General features: G+C 42.8%; 2 protein-coding genes and 1 long non-coding RNA gene across 3 annotated transcripts in view; 2 read left to right on the plus strand and 1 right to left on the minus strand.

Moving 5' to 3' along the window:
• Positions 1-2,104: 2,104 nt before the first annotated feature.
• Positions 2,105-20,891, minus strand: adamts15a (ADAM metallopeptidase with thrombospondin type 1 motif, 15a). Its single transcript, XM_077011854.1, has 8 exons — positions 17,812-20,891; positions 11,019-11,151; positions 10,334-10,501; positions 8,832-9,118; positions 7,936-8,113; positions 7,506-7,681; positions 5,607-5,782; positions 2,105-4,988 (listed from the first exon to the last, which is right to left on the minus strand). The coding sequence occupies exons 1-8, from the start codon at positions 18,766-18,768 to the stop codon at positions 4,175-4,177; spliced, it is 2,889 nt and encodes a 962-aa protein (XP_076867969.1). The 5' UTR covers positions 18,769-20,891; the 3' UTR covers positions 2,105-4,174.
• On the plus strand, positions 11,897-14,474 carry LOC143518948 (uncharacterized). The gene is made up of 3 exons (XR_013132314.1): positions 11,897-12,082; positions 12,935-13,166; positions 13,295-14,474. It is a non-coding gene; the product is annotated as an uncharacterized LOC143518948 (long non-coding RNA).
• A 109-nt stretch (positions 20,892-21,000) lies between the features above and the next one.
• adamts8a (ADAM metallopeptidase with thrombospondin type 1 motif, 8a) overlaps positions 21,001-24,428 on the plus strand; it is a 12,854-nt gene continuing 9,426 nt past the window's right edge. The window contains exons 1-2 of the mRNA XM_077011855.1: positions 21,001-22,036; positions 24,286-24,428. The exon at positions 24,286-24,428 is cut by the window's right edge and continues 97 nt beyond it. Of these exons, the coding sequence (XP_076867970.1) occupies positions 21,308-22,036; positions 24,286-24,428 (872 nt within the window). The 5' untranslated portion in view covers positions 21,001-21,307. The remainder of the gene's footprint in view (positions 22,037-24,285) is intronic.

The following is a 24,428-nucleotide window of genomic DNA, read 5'->3' on the forward strand; positions in this document are numbered from 1 at the left end:
GTATTAGGGAGAGAGAGAGAACTATCAGCACAACCTCAAAAGCTGAGCCATGTGAAAAGGTCAACAGCATTTGCTCACCCACATGTCCATAGAGGAAACCTTTAGATTTTATCTCACAGTTTCAAAGAGAAGTTGATTTTGTACCTCCAATTTTTGGTGTAGTTTGAAACAGAGGCCAGGAACATTAAACTTAACGATTTAGGTTGTAGAGAGCACTACTCTGCAGATTGATCTGAAATGTGGGTGGTAAAGCTAGGATACTCACTCACTGGAAAAAAATGTTATTCAGTCTAGAATGTGTTGAGGAATCCTTGAACTGAAAAAAACAGATGACTTTTTTTTTAAGACATTTGCCTTCATTACCTAATGGAGAATCACTTTTCATTCTTCCTTACTGGCCAGTGTTCGCCTCCGCAGTGGCAGCCTGTGCAATACACCACGAACAATGGGCAAGACAAAGCAAGCTGAGCAAGACGCCCAGGGCCGGCGCCACGGGGGGGCGAATGGGGGCGTCGCCCCCTCAGGCGAGGTGTCCCGCCCCCTCAATGTAAAAAATAAGACCCATTTATTTTACAAAAATCGCTACATGGTGCCCTCTCGGCCGCTCGACAATCGTTACACGCACCCCCCCCCCCCCCCCCCCCGCCCCCGCTCAACAACTTACGTTCGCCACCCCCCCCGCTCATAAACTTACGTTCGCCCCCCCGAAATTTTTCTGACGCCCCCTCACTGTATATGTTCTGGCGCCGGCCCTGAAGTCGCCCTAAATCATACCTAAAAACTGGCCTTCGCAGTTTTGCCACGTCCAACATAAGGTGAGACGGGGCTGTTGCAAATATACCCAGAAAAACCACGGGAAGACAAGATTTAAGGGTGATTCAGTGTTCAGCAGGAAGTGTAGGACAGGACGGCGTGAGTGAGGTCGTGTTTTCCTTTTTTTCCTCCCCTCTGCCGACTCCCTCTAGCTCCCCAGTTCTCCACCTCAGAACCCGCCCCGCCCCGCTCCATTCTGTCATTCCCTGGCAACACTCTGCTCGCTCCATCCCTTGTTTCCCGTTCTCTCGGGTGATGAGCAATGTGCCGGGTCAGGGAGAAAGAGATGATAGCTATGAGGAAGAAGTGGGGCGAGGAGCGTAAGTAGGGAATTCCACGTGGTGTCCTCCTATCCATGGGAACCTACAGCCAAGGCCAGTGAATCACACCATTTAGTTCATTTGGGCAGTCACTAGTTTGACCCCTGGAAATGAAGGAGTGTCATGGAGTGGTATGACTGGGTTTCTGCAGCAATGGGTTTCTGGTTTTTGTCTCGCTGAAGCAAGATAATGAAGGTGTGCTGGAATTTTTAAAAGCACGATGCACTTCTCAGGAATACAGATGAAGGTGTATTGGTGCTGAGAACAGATACATTGAAAGAAGAAAAGTGTGTGTGTGTGTGTGTGTGTGTGTGCTCGCTTGTGAGAGAGTAATGGAGAAATATATAACCCTCTTTTAAACGTCTTTTTAATATTCCATGCTTTTTGTATGTGGGTCAACTGAAATCAGGCATTTTTGGCAATTGACAAGACAATGCCTTCTGCTTGATGTAATGGTTCCAAACTGCCTCATGACCCACTCTGTCCTGACACTATTCTCCCAGTGGCTATATATGTACCCTTCAACTAATGAAGTCTAACTGCCTTATAAGGCCTGGTATAGTGAGTGAGCATACAGCTGCTGCATTCTACTGCATGAAATTTGGCCTACATCTTCTTTCTCTCACTTTCCATCTCACCCTCCCTCCCTCTGTTATTCTTGTGAACTAGTATCCTTTGAACATTCTCAGTTTTCGAGACAGGGAAACATTTAAGGAAGCTATATAAATAATTATATGGACAAAGTCCCTTGTAGTAAACCTAAAAGACAGAAATTGAAATATACTGCCATTATGTGGCATGTAATCCTGCTCAAGCATCTGCTCATTCCTAAGGAAACGCTTGTGGTTTGAAGTTTACAGATAGTTTTATTGTGCTTGAATATGTTTCTTTTTACTGAGACATTTTACAAATACAAGTAAACAAATACATAAATAGCACTCACAGACAAAACAGCATTTGTTTGTACATGTTTTATTTGGAATAAATACCTTAGTCATGACAATTCAAATGGCAGCGTAAAAAAAAAATACATATATAACAAGACACAAAAAGGTATTTACATTTACATAACATACTTTGTGCACAGCTAGATGGATGTATACATGGTATACAATGCAGCCCATGCAGGACGTTGAAATCTTTTGCAGTACTAAAGCGCAAAAGAAAAAAAAAGTAATAAAACATTCCAAGTAATACAGGAACCATCTTTTAGATGGACAATATGGTTGCTCTGAAGAACCTCACGCACATATATGTTTTACTATATGATGCATTACAGGAATTTTACACTAACCGTGTATAAAAAAGGGCTCGCCAGGATGGTATCAGGCTCGAAACCGTAACCGCTTCATGACATAAGCCACCACTTCCTCAAAAAGAAATCGGTCTAATAGCAAAAATAACTTAGTTACTGCGGCAACTGTACCAGACAGGGCTTGATTATAGCAGCTGCACTTCTGGCTCAATGGAAAGGGTGGAGTGGAGGACAATTCTGATTAACTCAAACGAGTAAACAAACAATGTAGGAGCTGGATGTCAAAATGAGATGAAGCACTTGTTCTGTGGGTGTGATCAACAAAGGAAACAGTGAGATTTTGGTCAGGAGCCCAAGGCCTGACAGGGAGGGTGAAGTGTTTGTAAAGTGTTGCTTTGAATTGACAAGTAGCCTTTAATATATTTACAGGAAAAGTTAATATATTAACACTGAGAGGCTGAATGGCTCCATCGAGAAGATTTTCTCAGCTTCATATGATTTTGTTGGGTTCCAGGACCTGTCAAATTAACTTTTGGCAGTTTTTTATAATCATATTGTATCATGATTGTTTACTACCTGCCTTGTGTTAAAGGAGTGTCACTATTTTAAATAGTCACTTTTTTAAAGTATAATGAACTTTACTTTTGTCTATGACATAAAATATTAGAGATCACCAATCTTCTACCATCTCAGCACTTCAGGTGACAGTTAAAAACAATGACAAACTTTTGTCAGATTTTTCTGGTATATCCTGTAACCAAAGTACATGTCCTTGTAGTGGGGTACATAATCTAAATGTTATTGAAAAATATTTAAACAGGAAACATGACTAAGAAAATATCTTTGGCCTGCGTAGCATTTATAAGGGAGAACAACAAAATAATTAAAGTGTTTTATTAACATCTTCAGCCTAAATCCAAAGCAAGCTAAGCTAACACTCTTGACCCTGTTGATATTTGACCTGACCTAGGTTAAGCCTCACCGCTCTCTTTGCTTTTAACATAAAAAAGGACTCAAAGGGCAACATGACACAGCAGCAGCCGGTTCCATGCAGTACAATGGCATTCTTCTGTGGTAGTTACACAGACGTAACTACAAGGGCATTCTTCTGTGGTACTTTGTGGAATGTGTATTTTTTGACCCAAAAGATGATTAAAGTTGGGTTTGGTCTCTATGACCAAAATTTGCTAAAAGATGGCACTGTAAAAAAAATAAAATAAACTAAAAATAAATAGAAAGACTCAAATAAAAATATTCTTCAGCAATAACAAATTAAATGCAAAACCAGAAGAGTCGAGTTTGTATTGACCAGGCAAATATCTTTGCACTAATTTGAACTGAACAAAAATGAGGCAGGATATGTATGTTTCAATACTTCAACAAAGCCATGACAAAAAGATTTGGTGGTACAATTTTTTGTTGTTATTTTGTGAGATCTGGGTCATGTAAATGTTTGGTTCGAGTTAGAGGTAGAAGACCATTTGCAGCTGTGTTTAACCCTGTCTTTCCACCTACTTTCTTCCTGTTCTGTTGTATTTTTGCTTCTTTTTCTCTCTCTCAATTGTTTTGGATTGTTTTTACCAATTTGTACATTTTATCTTCTTCATCTCTTTCCACTTTTGCAGCGCACACTAAAACAAAAACAAGATGCACCAGAACAAATAAAGTTCCGGATCGTTTATCGTTTTCCATTGTCTGTCCTTTATCTTCATCGAGTACACTGACAAAGCGACAAGTCTGTGGTGGGAGTTAACGTGGAAGACGACGGACTGGGGGAGAAGAGTCATTAACAGGATTTTAATGAACAGAAGTCCAGCTCCTGTGGCTTCTTCATGCCTGCACAGTGATCCCTGGGCAGGAACATCCCCGCCTGGGTGCTGCAGCGGAGAGCACGCCGCTTGAAGCCTTTCCCACAACTCTTGGAGCACGGGGACCACTCGCCCACCTCCCACATGGGACATGGGTCCCCACACACCCGCATGGCGCTGGGCCTTTTGGCCGGGTCGCAGTCCGTCCCAGGTCCTCCGTCTCCTTTCAGGCACTGCACCAGCCTCTTCTGGAGGCCATTACCGCATGTCACTGAGCATTCGTCCCACCCGCCCGCTGCCCATTTCCCAGGAGAAGGCTCCTCTTTGGTATACAGGGGTGGGACGTTCCTCTTCAAATGGTTAGCTTCCTTCCCGGCGCTGTCAGACCCTCCTTCCTCGACGAGGACGCTGTTCTCGGCCCGGGCCCGGCCCTCCTTTTTGAGTGTTTTATCCTCCTTGCTCTCACGCTTCAGAAAGAAGGAGTAGCGGATGCGCGGAGGAGTCATCTGTCCCACGGACAGCACCTCCACAGTCAGCGACTCCCCCAGCGGCTTGACCGACTGCAGGGTTTCAGACTGGTGACCCGTGCCACTGTAGCGGAGCAGGCTGCCCCGCACTAGTATATCCCGCTCCATGGCAGAAACCACGTAGTTCCCGTTCAGTAGGTACTCCCCCCGGCTGTTCTTCACCACCAGGTAGTTGTCGTCGCTCACTATGCCTTTGTAGCCACGCTGGCGGATATCAACGTTGGCCGCTCCAACTGGAAGCATGACAACAAAATTGTATCCATGCCTGAGGAGGGAAAGAAGGATAATATAAGCTTAGGAGCTCAAAACAGGAGTACCTATATCACCTATGTTCTGTCATAAACGGTATCCTCTACATATACACTGTCTATTACAGTAGTCCTGTGTATGTTGGTACCCTCTAAATCATCCTGTAGTGTCTTCAGTCCTGGTCTCCATGCATTTATTGCATTTTGTCAGTGGCTTGTTTGCATGAACGCCATGCAGCGTCTGCCTGAAAGATCCTGTTAACCCCAAATTAATGGCTGCCATGCTAATAAATGTCAAAATACATCACGGTATGTTAGAGTCAGCATGAGGGGAATGGAGGATTTAACAGTGACTGAGTTCTTTACACGCCCATGCTATACGTGCCTCATAGACTACTGCGCTGGGATGTTTAAATATTAACCTAAAAAACATCTGTGCCCCATGCATTCCCCAATGTATTCTGTTTCCATGTATGGCACTGTATGTTCCTGTATATATTGGAATTGCTGACCAGAGCCATTGGAGAAGTACAAATCGGAGAGTTTTATGTAAGTGAAGCAGAGAATACTTGATTGGCTGGCCCTTTCTCATGCATGAAAATTATTCAAATTGATCATGTTACATATTGGCTTACATAGGCTTTGTGAAGAGGCCTGAAACCTTCTTGCAGTTCCGGTTGTCACCACCACAGACACCACACTTGTCAAACTTCTTGCTGGAGCCCAGCCTGCCATCACAGCCGGCCTTGGTGCATCTCCCCTGGACACAGACCGCCGAGGAGTCTGGAGAGCACGGAGTCCCATCCACAACCTGCATGAACAGAACAGAAGGTTTCACCCCACTGTAGACCCTGTATATAATGTTTATTACAGCTAAAAGCAGAAAGACATTTTGCTGTAAACATTGTGACCATCAACAATGATGAACTCTCTGTATGTGCACAAACACTTGGCCAATAAAACTTGATTCTCATGCAGATGATCATCTCTCTTTGTATGATATTTGCCTGAAAATATACAAACATCACACCCAGGTGAATACAAGTTCTTCCCAACTGACATGGTTGTACGGGGTTCTCTATGCATCACTTTTTTCATTTTATTAGTGGCCCAGTTGTTTAGTGAACTGATTATTTAAATCCTTCTGTTTCTGGTTTGTAACAGATCAGAGTTTCAATTAGAACCTGAGCTGCCCATTTCTTAACCATGTCTAAAGCAGACATGCCATTCTCTTCAGCTGAATCAGCGACAGTCTGGTCGTCTCAGGCGTTGGGATTCTGTGCAATCTCAGTCCACACCTCTGTATCTCACCCAGATTAGTCCCTTCTCCCTCACTATCTCTTCCATCATTCATTTCTTCCCTGTCTGCTCTCTGTCCACACCAACAACTGGGAGAAGCATGAGGCAGCCATGGGACAGTCACAACCTTTACCACTGATACAATGAAACAATCACAACCTTTACCACCGATACAATGAAACAGTCATGACCTTTACCACTGATACAATGAAACAATCACAACCTTTACCACTGATACAATGAAACAGTCATGACCTTTAGCACTGATACAATGAAACAGTCACAACCTTTACCACCGATACAATGAAACAGTCATGACCTTTACCACTGATACAATGAAACAGTCACAACCTTTACCACCGATACAATGAAACAATCACAACCTTTACCACAGATACAATGAAACAATCACAACTTTTACCACCGATACAATGAAACAGTCATGACCTTTAGCACTGATACAATGAAACAGTCATGACCTTTAGCACTGATACAATGAAACAGTCACAACCTTTACCACTGATACAATGAAACAGTCATGACCGTTACCACTGATACAATGAAACAGTCATGACCTTTACCACTGATACAATGAAACAGTCACCACTGTACCACTGATACAACAAAACAGTTACTACTGTACCAATGATACAATGAAACAGTCACCACTGTACCAATGATACAATGACACAGTTACTACTGTACCAATGATACAATGAAACAATCACCACTGTACCACTGATACAATGAAACATCACCACTTTACCACTGTCAAAATGAAACAGTCACCACTGTACGATTGATACAATGGAACAGTCATCACTGTACCACTGATATAATGCAGAGTTTACGTTTTTGCTTCTATTTTTCATCTACAAGTATAAGTATAAACTGTAAATATAAAGATTTAAAGTGCATTGTTTCTTTTCTCCCAAAATCTACTTAACTGACATGTTATGTCTGTGTAGAAATGTATAAGAATGAAGAAAAATGCTTCTGGGCCTTCATAAACCATATAAGCTTAAATCATGTGAGAAGTAGATGTGTGATTCACGACACATGAGCTGTTTCTCAAAAAGATATGAAGACACGATTCTTCCCAACTGTAGTTTTCCACTTCAGAGCCTTTTCTTCACCTGTATACCGTTCTATGTCTTCACATTTGACCATGAAAATGGATGCTTGCAATGAGCATTGCCATTTAAATGCACCTATTATAACCCCAACTTGCTCACCTTGGGAGCCAGCACGTAAAAATAGCCTGTTCCATTAGCTCTGCATATCAGCTTGCACTTGTCTTTAGGCGAGACTCCCGAGTATTTGGGTACCCACACCACAGAGGGTGCCAGGCGGTTGGTGTTCAGGCTGAAGCCGTTGAAGGACTCGCACTGTTCTTCGCGGTAACTCTTGCCTGTGTGACAGAAAAAAAAGAGGTAGAGGAGAATTTTTATTTTAATTTTTTTGTACCCAGGAATGGTTTTTAAGACCAAATAGTTTCTGGATTCTAAGTCAAAGATTGACAGGACAAGAAACCTAACCCATGTCAAAGTGAATCCTGGCCAATAAAATCTAATTATCTCCAAGTTAAATTGGAACTTATCCTTTAAAGATTCAGTTCAGTGAGTTGCATCAAACTTTGAACTTCCAGTATCTTTGGATCCTCACCAGTATCTGGGCAGGGGTTGAGGTTGCAGGAGCGGTACTTAACCCGCACTCCCTGACAGTATTTGCCTCCATTCTCTGGAACTGGGTTGATGCACTCTCGCTTTGACAGCTGCACACCTCCACCACAGGTCCTGGAGCATGGTCCAAATGCCCCCCATCTGCCCCATTTTCCATCCACCTAGAGAGAGAGAAGGAATGAAAAAAACATTGCTGAGGTGATATATTATGGCACTCAACACCTGATACAAGTGTCGGACTAGCAGGGTGAGATGTGATGTAAATCACATGCAGGTTAGAAGAATCTCTGCATTTCCTTCGCTTCATTTCATTGTCCCCTTGAATTTTTACATCCTCCAGATGTAAAACCTGAAGTGGTCCTGGGTAGATTTATCCCCATTCTAATGCAAATACCCTGATTGGACTAGAACTGTAGCACTACATGATTAAAGAAGTTGTCAAAAAAATCTTCAAATCTTCTGATTCTACACGTTTCATGCTAAAGGGAAAGGCACATGCAGTGTTAGCAAACAAATTAAATGTATGAAAGGGTCCATAGGTGTACTGTATATTGACCAGGTCAGTGACAGCACATACATTTCTGCCATGATCATGGCTTCTGTCATTGCAAGATGAGACTTGATATACGATCATAGAGCTTTTCTCACTTTTGAAGACAAACTCTTTTTGATAAACATGATCAGGAACATGCATGAGCATGAAAGTAAATGTTTGTTAGTAGATGGGCTTTTTGCTGAGATGCCATTCAGGCTATGTTTACTTTGAAGTTCAGCAGCGTGATTTCACTCTGTGTGTGACTATGTACACAACTTCACATCATTGTGTGTGTGTGTGTGTGTGTGTGTGTGTGTGTGTTTTGTCACATGTCCCGTTCTCACCTTTGCCTTGGTGACCTCCCCTTTCTCTACACACACACCACGCATGCAGAGCATTCCTTCGCCACAGCTGGTGCCATCCGCCCAGGGGAAGTGGCGTGTCTGGCAGACGGGCTGCCCACGAGTCTTGCCTGTGCACCACAGCCGCTGGCAGGGGGCCTGCATGAGCGGACACGGCTTAGAGCCGTTACCGAATGCCAGCTCACACTGCCTCTCTAGGCCATAGGACACACCAGGGAGGGCGTCGGGTAGGACCAAGGGCTTCTGGGGCTGGTCCAGTAGACAGTCACCTACAGGACAACTTTATGTCATGCTCCATTTCAGAAACTTTCCGTGGGACATTGTGTTATGTCACTTTTTATGTAGACTTCCTATAAAAGATTCTGTTAACTAGCTGCCTTTGATATGGAAAACAGATCAGCATTTAAGACATAACCTCAGCGCTTGGTCATTTATCCTTCAGATCAACATTACTTAACCATCATACTGTTTTGTTGTCACACAACAAAATAAGCAAAATAAATAAAATAAGCAAAATAAGCAATATAAATGTCCTTTACCATTAAGGACATTTATATTTACATTGTCCATTTGTTCAACTTGCATCTTATGAGTAATCAGTTTTCATTTGTTAAGAATGAGGGAGTCTGTGTGTGTGTCTGAGTGGGACCTTCATAGAACTAACTGTAAACTCAATCAGTGAAATCACACTGGGTCTTTACTCACACAAATACATATGTCAGAGCTGTTTATTCTTCTCCTTGATCCTTCACACAGTTGTAGATCACACTGCATGTGTGTCTATGTTGTCTATGTATGTGTGTTTGTACATATGTACACGCACAAAGATGCACAAAGGCAAGACATTAGTAAATATCAGTGACCTATCTTTCTATTTCAATCTGTGTGGGCAGGTCTATACCTACAGCTAGGGACAGCCAGACCACATTGGGTTGTCTGTTCTAACCCCATCTAATTTTGGACAAGCGGTCTGGATGGCTCCCTACAAAGCCCTGCAAGGAGTTTTGCAAACCATCAATTGCCATTTTGCCGGAGGCAGACGTAGTGGTTTCTCCTGACTGGCAGTTTCATGGTCAGAGGCTCATCCTGGACTTTTGCAGGACTGCGTGGCTGCCTTCCAAGGGACAATTACATGCGTAAGTCAGTCTGATGACTTGTGTGGAGGTGTACTCCACTGTACCAAGCTTAGCACACTCTAAAGCAAGAACCTTCATGAATAAGTCACCTATTGCTGCTATGTTTATTAAAGTTCCAAACAATTCTGTCACCAGACTACAAATTTTCCATAGTGTTTATTCCCAGGTATTGTCCAAAATAGTTAAAAATCATTGGAAAAAAAATAGACTTTCATCATGTCAAATCAGCTTCTGTTTGAGCTTTAGAGGCGTAGAAAAAGTAGTTAGCAAGTCAGGAGAACCCAGACAGCCACAGTCTGGCATGTGGCAGATGAGGTCTAGACATAGAGAAAAGCCATTCTGACTCACCATGTCCACTGTCGAGGAAATCTGTAATGATGGCGGCACTGCAAGGAGACCAAGGGCTGGTGCGGTTGATCCGGATCAGCGTTGGAGACATCATGTGATTGTCCTGAAGCTTCCCGAATACATCCTCGCATGCCTTGACATTGTCATGGGGCATGTTGAATACATGGCCTTTGGAGGAGAGGAGAAAGGAGCAGAGAAGTTGAGAGGAAAGGAGAATGCTGTAATCATCTTTTCATGCCAGTGTACATCAGTCACCTCAAAACCTCAAGTGAATCAAATTCTGAGGTTTGCCCTTGGAATCACCAGTCCGCTAGTCTTGGGTAATTATCTTGTCAGCGAGCTATTTGAGCCTCTCCACCACTGCCTCCAGCAGCTTTAGACATTTCCTCCCCTGGAATTGTAAATGTCTCTACCCCAACCAGAGATTAGTCTCCCTGCATCGAAATAAGCAACTGCCAGTAGAGCCCATCATCATACTTTGGTAGATTCACAAATGTCTAATGTTTCCCCATATAACCTAATTTTGAGGTGAAGGAACTTCATGTTTGACTTGTTCAGCAAGCTTTGGGAGACATGTGGTAACCTACTGTTTTCATTCCCAGTTGTCAAGAAATGAAATATTAAAGAACATTTGGCATCTCAAAAATCAGAGACCTGGCTTGTGTGACTCGGTGTGCGTACTGACCGAGCTCATGCGCGGTGGTGAATGCAGAAGGGAGTCCATCATCTTCAATCACTGAGCAGCTCCTCTTTGGGTCACACATGGTGCCAACGTCTGCCATACCCAGAGTGTCACAGGTGGAGGCTCCACACAGGTCCTGCATCAGACAAAAAAGATGAAGAGCTGTGCATGAAAGCCAGGACCGAGACCAAACACATTCTAACAAGTAATAGCTTTAGCAAGGAAAATAATAGCAAACTAAAGCAAGCTTACAAAAATGAAAGAAAGTGGTTCTGAAAGAAAGTGGACATATGAATTTACACATTCACCAGTGCATGTTTAGTATTTAATCACTGGAATTAAATGTTCTTGTACTTGGAAATCAGACCCTCAGGTCATCATTACTTCAATGTGAGATATGCTTCTGTCAGCACTATCCCAAGAAATAACATCTTAGGAAATGGGTTTAAAAAAAAGCTCGTCTAAAAAACAAGATTTTAGGAAAACAAACAAACTTTCTTGTTTGTGTGTTGGCTCTGTCATTCAGGTAATGTTGTGACTCATAAAAATAAATTAAAAAATAAACCAAAAATCTTTGGTCTGAATCTGATACATGCTGATAATGAAGGGTCCAAAAACAGAAGGATACGTGGGTCCAAGCATGGAATCTTGTTTTTACTGCTTGTGATTCACCAAGAGGCATTTCGGATGCCTCGTTAAAGTTTCTTTGGTAACGTTTCGTTACTGCATGAAGTAATTGCTTCGGTAAAGAAAAATGCGCTCTTGGGCCAACGGCGAGGAGTTTCCAGCTGACCTATATTTTATTACCACATTGTTTAAAACATGTCGGCCTGAAATATCCGTCGAGCTTTGCCGACTGCTCATCGTAATAAGAGGTTTTCTGTCAGCACGATCCCAGGACGCAACACCCTCGCTGACCAAACAGTAAGAAAAGGATTTAAACGGGCTTCCTGCCATTATGCGAGGGAGAAAAGCGGATAACTTCGCGCAGTACCCGCCCGTGTCCACGGTACACAGCTGATGTGGGTCGAGGTTCGGTTTGACGTCAGAGTACCCGCTAACGAAAAGTAGGTCAAGATTGTGGCAGGTCTTCCAAATCAGGAGTCCGTGTAAAATTAGTGTTAGCTTCATGGCTAATCGTTTTTTGGCGCAGATTCTTAAGTCAATTTAATTAACAGTCTTGGTCATGATGTTAAAAAACGTTATCTAAGCTGAGGTCTCAAATCGGCGTAACAAATTGTTTATTCACCGCAGTTGTCGACCGTTGAAAACACGAACCAGATGTGAATATGTGAAAAGGATGGTTGTTAACAAAACCACGACAGCTTCAGTTACAACCCGAAAACAGGAAAAAAACTTACGTACGTTTTATAATTGTGACCTGTTTTTACATCAGCAATACCTTTGTCTCAGCGGGTGGTTTACGGAACGGTGTAATTGCAAACAACTACACTCTGTCCTTTTTGTTTGCGGAAGCATTCACACGATCAAGGGTCAGTACACCAAAACCACTCAATCTCCACTAGGGATGTCAGTGATCAAAGATTTGTCAAATTTAGTAGGAGTTACACACCTACACAGCAGCTGTGCTGCTATAGTGCGGTTCACCAGAGGCAATCAGCTGGGAAACCCTTCGCAACTGTAGCACAATGTGCAATTGTAGTAGTTTCCCTAGAAGAATCACGAAGCAGGATTCACTGACAATGCTAGGTTATGTGCCATTCCAGTAAACCCTGCAGGGATATTTGTGTCTTATTAGCTTATTATTATTAATAATAAATATATATAAATAAATATTAATATTATATATGTGTATATATATATAATTTTTTTTTACCAATGTGTGTGTGTGTGTGTGTGTGTGTGTGTGTGTGTGTGTGTGTGTGTGTGTGTGTGTGTGTGTGTGAGTGTGTGTGTAGATATGTGTGTGTGTACCATTTGGTGGAAGCTGGATGTTTCCATAACAAACTTAAAACTTATGTCCAAACTGAATCACCTCACCCTTGGTAACAACAGTCCAAAAAGAGAACTAAATTAGATTACAAAAGCATTCGAGCCATGTGGCTCTAGGGCCCGTCAAAGCAGTGGAGAGATGTGTTTCCTGAGAGGAGTGGGTGTCAGCGCTGGATGACTGCCTGAATCTAAGAGGAGGTAAATGGGTTTGACGTGAACTTTGTGAAGCATAGATTAAATGTGACACTCCTTGATCCTTGGTGGCTACAGACCAGTGGGCAGATGTGATCACTGATCAGATGTTTCTCCCTCTCTATCATCTCCAGGTCAGCAAAACCTCTTCATCACTGGGAAGAGCGAATGAGTAGACTGAAGGACTATAGTGAAGGAGTATAGTAAAGGAGTAGAGTGAAGGAGAAGAGAGAAGGAGTAGAATGAAGGAGTAGAGAGAAGGAGTAGAATGACAGAGCAGAGTGAAGGAGCAGAGTGAAGGAGTGGAGAGAAGGAGTAGAGAAAAGGAGCAGAGTGAAGGAGTAGAGTGAAGGAGTAGACTGAAGGAGTAGAGAGAAGGAGTAGAGTGAAGAAGCAGAGTGAAGGAGAAGAATGAAGGAGCAGAGAGAAGGCGTAGAATGAAGGAGTAGACTGAAGGAGTAGAGCGAAGGAGTAGAGTGAAGGAGTAGACTGAAGGAGAAGAGAGAAGGAGTAGAGTGAAGGAGTAGAGTGAAGGAGAAGAGAGAAGGAGTAGAGCGAAGGAGTAGAGTGAAGGAGTAGACTGAAGGAGAAGAGAGAAGGAGTAGAGTGAAGGAGTAGACTGAAGGAGAAGAGAGAAGGAGTAGAGTGAAGGAGTAGAGTGAAGGAGTAGACTGAAGGAGTAGACTGAAGGAGAAGAGTGAAGGAGTAGAGTGAAGGAGTAGAGTTAAGGAGTAGAGTGAAGGAGTAGAGAGAAGGAGTAGAGTGAAGGAGTAGAGTTAAGGAGTAGAGAGAAGGAGTAGAGTTAAGGAGTAGAGTGAAGGAGTAGACTGAAGGAGAAGAGAGAAGGAGTAGAGTGAAGGAGTAGACTGAAGGAGAAGAGAGAAGGAGTAGAGTGAAGGAGTAGAGTTAAGGAGTAGAGTGAAGGAGAAGAGAGAAGGAGTAGAGTGAAGGAGTAGAGTTAAGGAGTAGAGAGAAGGAGTAGAGTTAAGGAGTAGAGTGAAGGAGCAGAGTGAAGGAGTAGAGTGAAGGAGTAGAGAGAAAGAGTAGACTGAAGGAGTAGAGTAGCTCTCTCCTCTCTTGACCCAATTGGCGCCCAGCAGAGAAAACATATGACTTCCATTACCCCTTTTATTAAATACAAACTGTTCCATGTGTGCATCTTTCTCTCCCTCTCTGTCTCTTAGTTTGTGTTTGTTTTATTTTCTGCTGTGATCTATTTAACTGTTTCCCTCTTCGTTTAAACACCTCTCAGTGATTATATACTGCCTATTACTTTGGTAACACGCCCATTGCACAATAGCATTAATCCGTCAAGAAGAGGTCCATGTGTCAGAAGTCCTTTAACAGAAATGTACTGCAGCAAACATTAGATAAATCAAGTCTGAGCCCATTGCCTTATGGTTATATAGAACTTGGAGCTCAGTAAATCTTGTGAGTCACCAATGTAATGGCAAGATTACATATTCCATGTAACCATCGCTTGGTCTCACTGAGACATTGTGGAAGTTCCCCTTGCGGCCAGTTGCCCACTAACAGTTCTTGTTCTGGTTTTTATTAACAACCAAAACCAGAAGCAGCATTGTGTAACATAAAGCATAATGGATGATATTCTTTGCTGGCAGAATTTTAACCTATCACAAAAGCAAGTGGCCAGCTCTGTGGCCAGCTCCATGAGTTCCACTATACCAATGTTCCCAAAACTCAAGATTATGTGCTTGTTGGCTGGCATTCAGAGATGCAGTGGAGATTTTAGTAAGTACTTAAACTCCTGATACTAAGTTCTCCTGATTATATTGGAGAAACTGCTACAGTGTTTACATAGAAGCTAGTTATATTCACATTAATTCAATTAAAGAGTTGCTTTTGTCACAAATACTTGTTTAAAAAATACTAAGTGAGCTGGCATTTATAAACATTTGAAAGTCACAGTGCTTGGCAGGAGCTAGAATAGTAAATCACACACCACGCTGGTCTCCTGAATGCTGAGAGAGATAGCAGGACTCCCAAATGTGAGGAGGAAGGCCATAACGAAAGTGCTGGATGGGGAAAGGGAATGACACGGAAGAAATCTAGCAGCCCTTCAGAGAGATCCTTTGCCCAGGGCTGAACTTGGGAGGGGCCTCCTGCAGCAGGTGTGCCTCAGTGAGGTCAGATTTGGGGGTCTCTTTCCCCCTTTAGTAATGGGAAACACTCTTGTTCTGAATGGAGGAGTTGTGGGGGAGAGAAGGGGTCTGGGGGAGAGAGGGAGGGAGCCCGATCATTCCCAGCTGGATTTGCAGTGAAGGGAAGATCCCTTCGAAACTGGACACTTCTTCATATTTCATCTGTTATATCCCTGCATTAAAGTCCCAGTTGCATAGATCACCCAAGATGCAATAAGAGAGTACATGGAAATATATGAAGTGTTTGGCCAATGTGCATTTAGAACCAAGTAATAAGTCTCTTTTTCCTTCAAAATAGTTATTTGACTGATTTTATTATGCCAATTGCAATTTCCTCTCATCGTGGGTGGCTGTACAAAGCCTTTCGTCCTCTCAGTGCAGTAAACTTGCCCATGAAACGAGGAAAAAATGTCCCAAACATGACTGGACCTGTGCTATGACATCACCTTTCCCATGACATCATCACAATGACATAAGCAGTAGCTGCAGTGAAAGAAATGCCGCTTTTCTGATCAGATCGCACAGCCAGAGATCTCCCCAAGGAGCCAAACCCGGGCCAGCTCTCCTGTCCACCTGTTTAAGTCATTCAGGGAGCAACATGAGCTCACAAGGTGCTTTAGCTCAGGGTGAGATCTGGAGAGGTTCAGTACTATTCATCAGCAGGGTTTTTGCTTCAAGCCGGAATTTAAGGACTGGCTCTAAAGAAATTTTTAAGATGATCTCAAGTTTTCAATTGGTTGAAAATTGCCCTAACTTTTTTTTTCATGGTGCGTTGACAATAGCACATGATTACATATCAAGTTTTTTTAATTCATGCAGAAGTGTCCATCTGCTCCACTGCTTCATTGATGGCTGGGTGCACTGAAAACTGTTGGAGTGGGTAAAGCTGCTGCAGTTGTGCTCATTCATTACAGTACATGACACAATAGCTTCTTCATATATATTAATGCTATTAGTTTGATCTTAAACTATGAAAACATTCCTTAATGTCTACCTGTCTGTTAGGCAACCTGTTGGACTACATTTTATTTTATGGACTTTTCACTTATTTATCCAACTATGTCTCACCATCTGTCTTTTTGTTCATCCTGTAAGCCAGTTATCTGTCCATTCATCTAACCCACAAACCCTTTTATCCAGCCAACTACCCACCAGTTAATACATGCATCTCCAAATCATTCTGTTTATCCTTCTATGCACCTTTCTATCCATCCTCATCCTCTTGCATTTGATTCGGAGTGACAACACCCTGGGGCTGAAACAGCCCCCACCCCACACTTTCCTCCCGCCCCGCAGGCCTGCAGAACCGTTCTGCGCTCCCACGACCCAAACGCAGCAAGTGCAGGAATGTGGGGGAGAGCCAGTGCACTCTGGGACCACAGCCCTGCTCTCTCCCCCGGCGCCGACTCGCCAGGCCCGGGGCCGCTGTCCTGCGGGGTTCGCCTGGCCCGGAACGGTCAACTCGGGCCACGTGTGACTCACAACTGCTTACTGGGGGGAAAAAAGATTTTGCCCGTTTTGGAGTGTGAGGAGTGCTGGCCAGGCGCCCGCACATGTGGGTGTTCCCAAGCAACAGCTGACAGCGAATACTGAGTTCAGTTGAGTTTGTTTGGAGGTGAATCAGTGCAAAACCTGGTGTTTCTGTGTGTGTGTTTGTTTAAACAAAAACAATTCAACAAGACGACATTCTTAAAATTTCAAGAACAAGATATTTGTACCCTTGTATTACCATTCCATACCATAACATGCTTACTGAAGGGACATTTTCTGTAGTCTCTGTCTACCACCAAAATTGTGCACGATTCTACCAAACAAGGATCCTCAGCTCCTCTCCATATAATCTTGTTCTGGGTTATTGCTTCATTTAAAGCAACTCCCCTAAATCTCAGATCCCCTAAAGATCTCATCATTATTCCGTCGTGCTCCATCATGATCTATTGCATGTGGAGATTTGCGCATCCAACTCACACTCATTTGCCAACAGGCGGCAGTATTCTTGGTCATAGGTGACCGTTTACTGTAACATAAACCCAATGTGGTGCACTGGGGAACTGGGGTTTAACTAATGAGGCTGCACACTCCAGCTATAAGAATGGCATAGTTCATTTGTTTCTTTATTTTCCTTAAAGTGGTATACATTTAAGCTGCATGTTTTTTAAATATACACTGTCAGTGAACACTATATTTGGAATTTGCATATAATACAATCCTATATTATGCTTATGGAAATTATATATGATTTTTATGTTTAACCTTTTTCTGGACTAGGAATACACACAGACTGCATGTTTTAAGTTGAAACTGGGTGGATACATCATTTGGAGATGTAAATGGTAATTAAATGTGTTTGCATTTTAGATAGACAAACTGCTGCATTTTTATGTACTTTAAGGTGTCTGTATGCCACTACAAGGTTCGCTTGGTACTAGGTTTGCTGTTCTGGCTTCAACCCATTATGCCAGCTACTGACGTTTATGAATGACTCTTACCTGTTTTGTGAAAAGAATGGCCGTGTCCCAGTACTCCGGATGCTTGTCGTTGTTTTTGTTCAGTTTCTTCTGCCAGGTACAAAAATTACGTAGGGTCATCGCAGCGTTCCCCGAAACTTTGGGACCTTTATCTTCCTCGGTAATCACCATAAACTTGACCACCACCACGCTTATAGAGTTAAGAATGCTAGGGTGCTTGTAAAGTCTCGCGGCCACTGACATTAGCGTCAAGAGGTAATGTTTAAGATCATCGCCATGGAACTTAGCCATGGACTCGTCAGCAACTATCAGTGTCTCCACATATCGAGGGACCGAGACGAATCTTTTGGACCGACTTCTGAAGACGGATTCAGTCACGTTTTGCATGTGCAGTTCCTTAAGTTGTTTAAACTTTTCCAAAGATCTCGTGACGGCTTGTGTCAAGCCACTGTCCACGCCGCACCGGGACGTGGAGTTGCCGCTTAGGTTGGCGTTGGACCGCCGTCGGATGACATGCGCGTTCTCTGCGCTCCAGCGAATCCCCGAAGTCGTGTTGTTAGAAAACGGATTGATGAAATATTCCCAGCCGTCATAACCAAATGCACCTTGTAAGCCTTTGCATAAACTAAGCGCTGCGTATGAAAACGGGTCCGAATTCACGTCACCCGCGTAGAAACACCGGCTCAGATCTGCGCTGTCAGCTGAATTTGGAGCGTTGGAGTCGATATGCGCGGAGAGAGTAGGTGCCATGAAGCTAGCATCTGGATGCAACTCCAGAACAAAATCCTGGTCAAATGCGCTAATTTTGAAAGCTACCTTTTGTGGCAATTTACCCGTCTCAGAACCGACAACATTATTTGCAAATTGATTAGTGTCTAATCTGACGGGATCGCACAACTGACTCTGCATGGAACGAACAATGTCGTACTTCACAAATAAAACATTTACAAAAAGAACAGTCCTTACTAGTACAAACATGATTGTTTGCAATGTTTGTGTGGACCAGAAAGTGATTTAGAAAGTTATTTAGTCAGTGAATGTCTCGAAATTAGCGTTGGGAGTCTAATGATAATCCAAAACGCGACGGTCTAGAAGGTGACCCGTGCGCGTAAGCTCAGTGCGAGTTCCACCAGTATATGATCCATTCCCTTCTTCTACCTGTGTGCTCAAGTGTCTCTCCTCATCTGTCGTCTTTATGGGTGCACGTCATGTGTAAACACAGGACGCCTGTAATCCGGTTTTTGGGGAGGTCCTCACTGCGCTGATTGGTTATGCATCTCGGTTCACATCATCACTCTGGCGCGCTGCACAAGCAGGGCTTTCCCTCCCACTCTTGTGGGGGTTTCGATGTGAGAGCAGTGTCTTTTTGTACAGCACAAACGATGGTGTCTTTCCAGTGCATCCCATTTATCTCCACATATATACACTTTCTAATGTTTCTGTGATGCACTATAGATATCTTTATCGTTACCTCGTTGTTATACATATTCCAAAGTTGTGTTTTCCTATGTTTGCTTTTAGCCTTGGTATCCGTGTCACACACATGCATCACTAAGATGTAGTGTTACTTGCTTTTCTTTTAAACACACAAGCTCTGACCAAAATAGAGAGTGTTACCATTGTTTTTATCATTGTTCAAAAACAATGCAAGCGGATAGGGGTTGTACAGTTACATAACTCTGTTCCAACATGTGGGCTGTCCAACACCCTCATGCCATCGGTCCATAAGAGACATACTGTTCATACCGTAATACCTTGTTATATAGTGGTGTGTGCATTTGGGGAACAGTGGCCGCTGTTTGGAAATGAAACGTTAGAGAAACATTACGGAACATTACTACACGCTAACATTTCTAATTAAAATAAGCACTACCGATCACAAATTTTCCCGAGAAATGTTCGAATAATTCACAGATGCTGTGAATTAAACGAATCTATAATAATAATAATAATCGATGATATGATTAATAATCAATGAGCGACGCTATAATTTTAAGAAATGTACTTTCCTCCAATGTCTGAATATTGAATAGCCACATTACAGCCTATATAAACATTAATCAATAATCACATATGCTAATAATAAAGCACTTGCAATACAAGATGGCAATGCAGGAAAGTACTCAGCAGACGGTCTTTAAAATACGCGTGCGCCATCTGATGGTGACCGAACTACACCAAGAACTTTTATGATACGCATCCCGCTCTCTTCGAGTCTGTCAAAAACTTTAACAAACTTAACACGAAATTGTCAACAATTAGGTTGCATCTTCAAAACAGTTAATGGCCTTTCAATCAATTTCTATTTTATTGTTAATTTAATTATTCATTTGTCTCTTTGTTTAATTCGGGGGTTACTGCTCCAAACCAAAGGGTACGTTAAAAATGATCCAGCACTGCCACTCACCGTACGGTACAGGAATCGCCAAATTCTTTGCCCGGTGCTTGACAGATGAACTTATTTCTAATAGGGCAGTTGAAGTTTAAGGTCTACACAAACTCATATTAAGTGGAATTATCCGTAATAATTCTGCTTTAAACTAGTTAGACTGGAGTTTTAAATGTACATTTGTTGCTTTTAACAGTATACAGACACTCACGCCACACACACACACACACACACACAGAGGGAGGGAGAGAGAGAGAGAGAGAGAGAATGTATTAATAGCAAGATGTCCCGTTAACACCCCTGCAGACTGTACTCTTTCACACCTATAAAAGTGCATTCTACCCTTAAAAAATCGTTATTTTCTGTGTGCATAATTTGTGTCCTCATGAAAATCACGCCATTGTCCAACAACATGTTACAGTTTATCTGTAATGTGACGAGTACCCTAACTGCGTCATTCGTTATTACGCCGGCATTTCTTAAAAGACGCACCACGTTGACGCACGCTTTCCAGATCAAATAATTCCACGGCCATACATATTAACAACTTCAATGGAGTGCAGTTTTCCATCATCGCAGAATGTGTCGCCTGGTCGGTTAATAATAGGCGCCTATAAGTCAGACATACACTATTCAAAAGGGGGGCGTGCCGGGAGCCCCCATTGGATCAAAATCGTAGAGTTGTTGGCGTTCTGCTGTGCTGCGCGGGGGTGGAGGGGAGGAGAGGGCGCGAGGTTGCTATGAATATCAAAAATAAACCGCGCACGTTCAAGAAGATCATGACTGTATAAATACCGTCGACACAAGCGCTGAACACCGATACACAGTGAGCTGGAAGAGTAGTCTACTTTTCTCAGGACTCTAAATGTATACCGAACTTTTGCATCCTTTATCTTACTGTTAAAGGACAACGGATTACTGAACTCCTGCTTATAAGGAAAACTGATTTGCTTCAGTTCAAACTGGACATTTCACCCCAAACCTGTAATATCGGGCAGTTTTCGGTGTACAGTTTTTGGCATTAATATATTTACGGCTCTATGTGTATGTGAGTACGTAAAAGAGTTTTGCAGTTATTTATTTTCCGTATTTGGGTTTTGGACCTTTTTTAAAATTACGTAAACATTTATGTCATCGGTTATCATGCGTTGTCACGTCCATTTAATCTTGGCAACAACACTTTTGCTGACTGAAGTTGTGAAATGTGAGTCTATAGAGTCCGAGGAGACCGTACCTGTCAAACTGTCATGGAGAAACAGGTTCTGGAGTAGGGTAGAGCGGCAGACTTTCAGAATTACTGCGTTTGGTCAAGTTTTCACGCTAGATCTGATCCCGGATAATAGTTTCGTAGCTCCGACGTTAAATATCCAACGTATTAAAGCAAATAATCTCTCGGCTATTCTGAACGGCCCCCAAACTGAGAATATTCCCAAGATTGTCGTTGATTCCAGGGAAAGTGGAGAGGACCTCAGATACTGTTTCTACAAGGGCACGGTTAATTCTGACAAGGAATCGGTGGTCTCCGTTAGTCTTTGTCGTGGCATCCAGGGAACCTTCTTGACGCAGGGAGATGAGTACTTTATTCAGCCTGTCACAAGTGACAAGAACGGGAGATCTTTCTCGCAGATGCACGTCATTAAAAGGCGCGTGTTCACCAGAAATGAATTGACTTCTAAAACGAAGTTTGATCATATGACGAACGACAATCACTTAGTGGCAGACAGCATCCCGTGGTCCCGTGAAGCGCGTGATGGCAATCAAAGGCGGGAAAGAAGATTTGTGTCATCTACGAGGTACATCGAGACCCTTGTAGTTGCTGACGCTTCGATGACTCGTTTCTATGGAGATGAGATTAAGGTAAATTTTGTAAAAGTGTTTGTTATAATTAGTTTAACAGATCACCTGGAGTATTAATGTATATATTTTCATACACATACTTGCCACAAATCATTCTTTCTTTATTATAGTCTTTAACAAGCTCACCACCTTCGTTAGTTCGTGCATTAACAGTTTGAAACATACCTGGGCAATATATACTGCAAAAGGCAATCTCGCACTTTTTGGTTATTTCGCACGTTTCTAATAACTTTATCATTCATTCATATAATGTTTAGAATATTTTCCATTTTATTCTCGGATTTTATATTTATAACCGAATTTCCTAGGAATTTGTTAATTTCACGTTTCTGGACGTGTGTGGGCGGGATGAGGTTAACGTGGATGTGTGCGTAATCCCAAACTGAAACCCGTGCTCCACCAACATTCTTTCAACCGTGACGCGCACGATGAACCGTACCAGAGGTTAAGTCTCCGGTCTGGCAAACCGAATAACACATGTGGCGGAATCTTAACGTCTTTTGCAAAAGCATAAGTGGCTACTGATTGCTTTAAATGTAAACATTTAACCGCTCCCTTGGCGGCTACCCTTTAGTGCGCAAGAACCATCTTGCTTAAGCCCAGCTCAGTATGTACGGATTCGTTCCCTAATGTTGTAATCGGGAGGCTGTTTTGTCAAAGGATACATGTCCATAGATGAGCATTTTTTGTATGCCTCTTCCCATTAGGGTTTATTAGACATACTAAGTAGATGAGAATTCCTTATCGCTGAACTCTGAATGAGGAAAACATAGTCAACCCGTGTTTACTACTACAGACCATCAGCACAGACTGTGGCCGCAAATATTTACTGCTCTCCTTGTTTTGATGTTCATGTTTGTTGGCATGTCCCTCCATAAACAGAGGACATAGAGACGTTTTAAAAACTAAACTGTTGATGCTTTTCAACAATGTGTAATTAACTGAAGGCGATAATGACGGGAATTGCAGGAGAGAACAACGATTCGAAAACTGTAAGCACCATATGATATTTCCATCACAGTTGCTGTTTTGTTTACTGCCAATTTTAACACTTTATACTGTACATGGAGACAGACCTAAATGTGTAAAAATCTTGTGAGGTGTCCATTGTTGTTTCTTGTTCAAAAATTTAAATAATATATTTAATTGGAGATTCACACAGCGTGTTAGCATCAGACCAACAGTGATTATCACTTACTGGCATCAGGTCTTCTGAAGTTGTTCAGGCATGCAAAACACTACCAACCACACAGGCCACCAGCATTTGGTGTATGGTGTATGGCTGGCTCTTGCACAAGGCTGAGTTCTGCTTGGGGTTTGCAGTCACTGCTACAGCTGGTAAATGAAGTTGTACTGTTATTATGTGTGAAATCCCACTGTTATAATATATTATGTATCTGGAATATGACACCCGCTTTAGAATACACACTTTCCCAGTCCTGAAGTGTGTGACACTGCCTCGGGGGAAAAGGCAAGACACATGGAGACAGAGAATCAAAGAGAGTGAGAGAGAGGGAGGGAGAGAGAGATGGATGAAATAGAACTGCTGGCATGAGGGCCTTGAGTTCGACCAAGCACCATCTGGAAGAGAGAAGAGGCCAAGAAGAGTTTGTTTTTGAGCCCGTTCCACCCATTTTATTGACGGAAAGAAAAACAAATGTTTAAATATTTTAGTCCCAAAGGCTTTCAGATTTCGTTCACCCCACCAGTACCACCACTTATCTTCTGCAGAGATGTTCTCGCTCTGCTTGATGAGAGCAGACATCGTCTTCAGTGCCAGCTTCACATTTCTGCTGCACCTGCTCACGTTAGAAGATGAGTGATTCTAAAAACGCACCACCATAAAGTAGCATGAGGCAATATGTCGAGGATGGATGCTGAACACACCTCCAAACCTGCTGGTTTCTCATGTTTATAGTCTGATGAAGTGCCCATTGTGTGTGATGGTTTAATTCTTTAGGGTAAAAGACACTCTGTCCTTTTAGCCTTGGGCTGGAGTGATGCTCTCACTCAGAGTGTTTTTTGACCCGTGTACACCTTCCAGTGCAAATCCAGCTAGTTATATTCCTGTGGTTGATCAGTTGAGCTAAGGGTTTTGTCATTTTGGTTTGTAGTTTGTCTTATCAAAAAGTTTGACATTTAAATAACTCTCTCTGTCTAACTCTCTCTTTCTCTCTCTCTCTCTCTCTCTCTCTCTCTCTCTCTCTCTCTCTCTCTCTCTCTCTCTCTCTCTCTCTCTCTCTCTCCAGCATTACCTCCTGACCCTGATGAGTATGGCAGCACAGCTGTACAGGCACCCCAGCCTGAAGAATGCTGTGAGCCTGGTGGTCGTCAAGATGCTGGTGGTAGAGGATGAAGAGGCGGGGCCTGAGGTGTCTAGCAACGGAGGCGT

The sequence above is a fragment of the Brachyhypopomus gauderio genome, chromosome 7, assembly GCF_052324685.1.
Source record: "Brachyhypopomus gauderio isolate BG-103 chromosome 7, BGAUD_0.2, whole genome shotgun sequence".
NCBI lineage: Eukaryota > Metazoa > Chordata > Actinopteri > Gymnotiformes > Hypopomidae > Brachyhypopomus > Brachyhypopomus gauderio.

Coding starts and splice junctions, on each gene's coding strand:
- adamts15a (XM_077011854.1), bottom strand. CDS start 18,768: ATGTTTGTACTAGTAAGGACTGTTCTTTTTGTAAATGTTTTATTTGTG. Junction 9,119..10,333: donor TTTCCTCGACAGTGGACATG/GTGAGTCAGAAT, acceptor GTTGTCCTGTAG/GTGACTGTCTACTGGACCAG. Junction 5,783..7,505: donor TTTACGTGCTGGCTCCCAAG/GTGAGCAAGTTG, acceptor CTGTTCATGCAG/GTTGTGGATGGGACTCCGTG.